We start from the raw sequence: 6,097 nt of genomic DNA on the forward strand, positions 1-6,097 counted from the left end.
TATTTTAGTCTAAAAAAATATGAAATTTCGAGCAGACTAAAGACACACCCTACCTCCTTGAAATCTTGGTTCAAAAAAATGAAATGGTGTCCTAAGAATTTAAAATGGCAGAGAAAGCCACTAGGGGGACATTCTTATTTTCCTATTGGTTATTTATGTAATATATAGAAGTAAGTGTATATAAAGGTTCATTTCCATAAATGGAAAATAGTGGGTGGGGTGCCATTGTGTTTGATTTACTAGCAAATAGAAAAGATAATACCTTCTTATTTTATATTCTAGCTTGTCAATATCAGTAATTTGAGTTTCTAATATGTATGAAACTATAGACTTAGTATTTTGACTTCACAAACACTAATTTTAACAAGTGCTGCATTCAACATACCATGTCTATCTGTGTCTTTTTAATATTTACTTTTAAATTAAGAATTTGAGTAATGTATAGTTCTAAAATTTGAATTATAATCTACAGTTTGATACCAAACTTATTGACATAAAATTTTGAATGTGAGTCAACAAACGAGATGACATGGCCTTTCACCCATGACCTGTCTCAAAATGGTTAAAGCTTGTGGCATGCTCAGAAAATTACAGCAATGCACATGACGTAACAGCTCTTTTTGGCGCAGAGAGGTGAGTAGCATTTCTTAATTTCCTATAGTCCTATAAATCTTCTATGTAATGTGTCAATATAAATTTCATAAACATGGAGTATTTATCCCTTGTTTTCTCCATTATTTCCTTAATAAGTCAATTAGGTTTCAACTTCACTGTTATTATTTTCCTCATTTAAAGATATTGTGTATCCAAAACCTGTATCACCTATTAACTTGTTTACCCAATTCACAATTGAAAATATCATATTGTGGCCTCAAAAATAGCCGACTGAAAAATATGAACTAAAATTTCATTTTCCTTGTCTTTGTATGTTAACTTTTCCTACTTCATATATATATAGTTATGATTCATTTTATACCAAGTAAATATATTTACCAATTAACTTTCCTTCCAAATATAAATATATATACTCTGTAATTAACATTTTATGACACAATTTTACAAAAATAAAAATATTACCTAACAGCCAGTGTCTTATTTATTTCATGTAAAAATTATATTTTTGTCTGTTCAACTTTACTTTTTTTTTTTTAACAAAGTACACTAACAATCTAGGGACCATTTACACCTTCAAGCTGTTCCTTCACAGCCACGTTTAGGAAGAAATAAAGCTGTTATGAAAATAAAACTGTATCGACTGGAGCCTAGCCTGTCATTTCCAAATCTCAAACTTCTTTTGTCATCTTGTTTTACCTTTCTTTTCTCCAGATAAAATAAGTTAATAGAATTCTAACCTATTCCCATAAGATAACACTTCCATCCCTGGAAAAATCCTAGTAGCAATACACTGAACTCTTTCCAATAAGGCAAGATCCTTTCTCAGATAAGCATTGAAATGAAATGCACACAGTAATCCAAGAGAGCCTAACTACTGATTTGTATAGAGATAAACTCTTCTTTTATCTTGAAACCAATAATTTCCATAAATACACCTGAAAATTCTACTAGATTTGCTACTAGCAACAGAGCACTGCCTTCATGGTTGGAATGACTTATCCACCACTATGTCAAGATATTTTTCTTCAGACACACTAATGAGTGTTCCCATCTATATTAATAGTGTGTTAAAATTATTATAATCCAAATGAATTGCCTCACCAAATATATGTCCAGCTGACCAACTGATTCAATTCACTCTGTATACCTTAACATAGCTAAAATATCCAATTTTAGTATCATCATAAACTTTACTATATTATTAATTATGCCCTTATCATTATCCTTAATGCAAGTAAGAAGCAGCAAAGGCTCAAATACTAACATCTGAGGCACTCCACTAGTAACAAGGATCCAGTCTGATTGGACTACATTAATACAAAGTACTCTAATATTTCATAATATTACATACATAAAGTAGTATGGAAAATAGTTTGTCATAAGATCAGTGATACCAAAGGTAAACAACGAACAAATTTGAAATACTTAAATACTCACCTAAACAGGTGGTGAACTCATTATCACGGGCCTTGGCTGAATGAACAAATGAATTTGACACAATCATTGGGGTAAATGCTAAATCACAACCATACTTTCGAACTAACATTCTAAATGGAAGCCTGGAAAAAAAAAAGTTGCAAATGAAATAAATATTTATATATATATATATATATATATTCAGATGATAGCACTCTTGTATAAATAAAAACATTATTCATATAAACAGTCACATTTATAACATATTAACAGAAGAAAAAAGTTCCCTTGCAAAAGATCACTGCTTAAGTGCTTGTTAGCTAAATTTGCACCATCATAGCTAGTTATGAAAAACTTGGGTTTGTGAGCTACTGGGTACTATCAATGCAATTAATTAAATGTCAAAGCTGCATATAATCTTAGACATGCAAGCATATTTTTTATCTGGTATCAAGCATACAGCACAGTTATAACTGTGATTTAATACATGTAATAGATAAAAATATGTCTTTACATGTACTACAGAAAGAATGAAAAAATCTGATAAATGAGTAACAACAAAAAACAGTAATACAATATTTAAAATTAAAATACAAAGTCAGTGAAAAGCTAAAAGCAGTCACTTATAAATGAGCAATTTTTTAAGTATCAAATTTATAAAATACACATGTACTTCATATTTAGTATTAAAAAACAATTTAAGTTTATTTTGTTCAAACCCAATATAAATGACTTGTAAATGAGATAAACCATGAAGCCTAAAATATATTCTTTATCAAGTTAAAAATGGTATTTCCAGAACAACAAGTAATCAAAATGCAAGACAGTAGCTTGATTATCATTTTTAAAATGTTGTACTATACTTGTTGTATTGTACTATATTAATCCTCATATTATCTGTGAAGATCTCTGTAAATAACTCGAGGCATAGGTTATCTTCTCCATCATAAACATTGATAGCTACATTATATTACTGGAACTGGGAAAATAAGGAAATATTCAAAATTTAATAAAAATTCACTATCATTTAAGCAATTTATATTAGGGTGTTGGTCCACAAATGGTAACAATCACAGCTCAGATCCTGTCACTAACAAATTTTGGTGTAATATCTGGTGTAATATTGCATCCTTCCTCCTTCAGAGAAAGTGAACTAAGTTAAGTCAGGGCTCTAGGGTGTCCATTTCAGATTTTCAATATTGTTATCCTTAAATCAGTTAATAATAGACATAGTAACATGGCAAGATGAACTGGTAGACATAATGTTAGTACTGCAACATTGTCTAAAACTTCAATATGAGAAGAGCCATTCATCTTTCCTTTCACTAAAACAAAAGGACCAAATCCACACCATGAGAAAAAACAGCTCCAAACCATTAGACTTCCTCCACAACTCTTCACTATTGTGACAACACAGTTATGTGTGTAGTGTTCAGCCAACTGATGCTACACCCCCATACTCATAGATCAGATAAAAAGAAGATATGTCAGGATTCATTACTTCATGTGATGCATTCCCACTATTCAATACAGCAATCTTGTGGCTTAGTATTCATGCTTGTAATGCAAGACTTGTGAGCAGCAGCTCTTCTAATGTTCTATGAAAACTTTTATCATGCAGTTCCCATTAGGACGTGGATGTAATAGAGCTGAGCAATTAAATTACTTATGAACAGCAATTATATTAATCAGGGTCATGTAAATAACTCAGCTAACTGAAATTACAATTAAACTGATTAATCAAAATTAGTTTCTAATTATTACTATTTTTGATTATTGCAATAATCAATTAATCAAAATTAGTGTTTCTGATTATTCCAACAATATATTGATCTAAAATTCTTATTTTATCAGTTGTCACAGAAATAACTAACCAAAATTAGTGTCTCCAATTAATGTCATTTTCAATTATTCCAATTATTCAAGCAATGGAAATATTGCTATTATGTTTATTTGTTATTAAGCACAAAGCTACATAATGGGCTATCTATGTTCTACCCAATTTTAGACTTAAATTGCTTTTTTTTAAATTCAAGTTTGTTTGTTAAACTGGGTGGAGAAGGGGAGACTCATGATATGAGGGTCTCTGGTTCAATTTCCATTGCCACCAAACTTTCTCAGCCTTTGTTATTGCAAAGCTTCTAAGGCTATTTATCACTGTCACTAATTCTGAGCTTTTGAATGGAGGGAATGCAACTGGCTTATTTTTTGCCTATATGTACCTTAGTCTGAGGAACACCATATTAATTAATTAATTCAATGCTTTTTGTCTTTTTCAGAATGTTACAATAAGTGACCTTGAACTATCAACATAAGATTTTAATATTTTGATAAGGAAAATATAACATTATAAGGACTTCACACCCAGTGTCAATGTAGATAGATTAGATGGTTGGTGAAACTGAAAACGCAAGAAACTGAGCATGGAGTCTATGCTACTCAAAAATGACCCATCATTCTTGCACTGTGTGTGTGATGTCTACAGTAAGTTAATAATTTCCAAATAAATTATCAACACATCTTACTTTGAGTATCGAACCATTGGTGCACAAATTGTTGTGTACTGGAGACGTAAAGGTCTTCTTCTTGGGCTTTCACTTACAGAATTTGAAAAGAGCAGGTGTTCATTTTGGACTTGGTTTGTAGAAAACATTGCGGTTGGGAATCCACGCTTACTCGAGTTACAGTTTATACACTGGAATTAGTTTCAATACTTTCACTGTGCGTCTTAAACTTAAGTTTAGCTATGTCAAACGACACTGTTCAAATTTAATCAAAATCATATTAACATTATAATTTATAGCAATGGTAACACTGTAAATGCCTACGGTGGCAATAATAAGATATCCAATATCGACGAGTGAGCCAGTAATAACAGTATTAATAACTAATACTAGTAATAGTATTAATAATAATAATATTATTACTACTACAGTACAAATTACTAATTTTTAGTAATACTAGTAAACACAATTTCTTTCACTGCCTTAATATTGAACACATATAAGTAGTTTCAACCCCAAATACATTCATATGAATCGGAGTACACGAACAAATCTTCACATAACATCTAGTAATAGTAAAACAAACTACATTCAAAAATCCACACATACAATTTTAGTACCTTAGTACATTACTACATAAACATCTAGGAAAACCGCGACCTCTGTGAAATTTGAATGTCGTTATAAATATTATTATCAAGAAGTTGACATGATAATTCTGAAAACCACATTAAAATAATATGCATAAATGCATTTGATGCCTTAACTTAGCTTAAGCGTTCTCTGTGCTGATGTATTATTTAAATGTTTTATTGTTGTATCTTATATTAAGGAATTTATTAAAATATAAAGAAGCTTTATTTTATATTAAAAACTTTACTAAAAATATAGAGAAGCTTTACGCATACATATGGCCAAGTCGATGCAAAACCTTCACATCTTTAAACAATTTTCTTTTTTTTTTTCGGGTAACTTTTGTAATTTCCTTTCCCTTATTGTACAAAATTTATGAGACTAATATTGTTACTCAAATCTGAATTTTCAAGTAATCATCCCGTCAACGTATGTTGCGTCAGCGAGTCACATGACTAGTGTGACGCCACGTTTCTAGAACTATCCTGTACCTTGGCGAATGCTCTAGCGTTTACTAGATATAGGGTAGTCTGGTATATAAAAGAGGGTGACAACGTGACGAAGAACAATGTGTGTGTAGGTAGTGAGTAATTAAACTGCAGTCAGAAGTACTGTTGACGTTTGTTGATATAGCGTTTGTTATAGAGCGACTGTTGAAAATAAGTGTATCGTAAAGTTGTATTCGGAAAGAATAAACCAGTTTTATTAAGTAAGAACTTGTATCGCTAAAGTTCCGTCGGAACGAAGTTACGGAAAATAAATTAACTAAGAAACGGAGACGTAACAAATTGGTGTCAGAGAGTGGGATAGATAAAAAAGAAAATGGAAACGAGAAGCGGCAAATCAAACTACAGCATAGCAGACGTGATGGCAGCAATACAAGAGCACCAAAGGAAACAAGAACGAGAAAAGAAACGAGAAAAGAAACG

The 6,097-nt window shown here is 31.0% G+C and overlaps 1 protein-coding gene across 2 annotated transcripts in view; it reads right to left on the bottom strand.

The window, feature by feature from the left end:
- The window catches only part of LOC106458996 (tRNA-dihydrouridine(20a/20b) synthase [NAD(P)+]-like), a 79,451-nt gene extending 74,250 nt beyond the window's left edge, over positions 1–5,201 (bottom strand). The window contains exons 1-3 of one of the 2 annotated variants that reach the window (XM_013918560.2): positions 5,156–5,201; positions 4,557–4,726; positions 2,053–2,174 (exon numbers count right to left, since the gene is read on the bottom strand). In XM_013918560.2, coding sequence (XP_013774014.1) covers positions 2,053–2,174; positions 4,557–4,684 — 250 coding nt within the window. In that variant the 5' untranslated portion in view covers positions 4,685–4,726; positions 5,156–5,201. Of the gene's footprint in view, positions 1–2,052; positions 2,175–4,556; positions 5,104–5,155 lie in introns of those variants that run through there. The other variant, XM_022385367.1, reaches the window with a different exon arrangement.
- Positions 5,202–6,097: the final 896 nt, after the last annotated feature.

The sequence above is a fragment of the Limulus polyphemus genome, unplaced genomic scaffold (assembly GCF_000517525.1).
Source record: "Limulus polyphemus unplaced genomic scaffold, Limulus_polyphemus-2.1.2 Scaffold543, whole genome shotgun sequence".
NCBI lineage: Eukaryota > Metazoa > Arthropoda > Merostomata > Xiphosura > Limulidae > Limulus > Limulus polyphemus.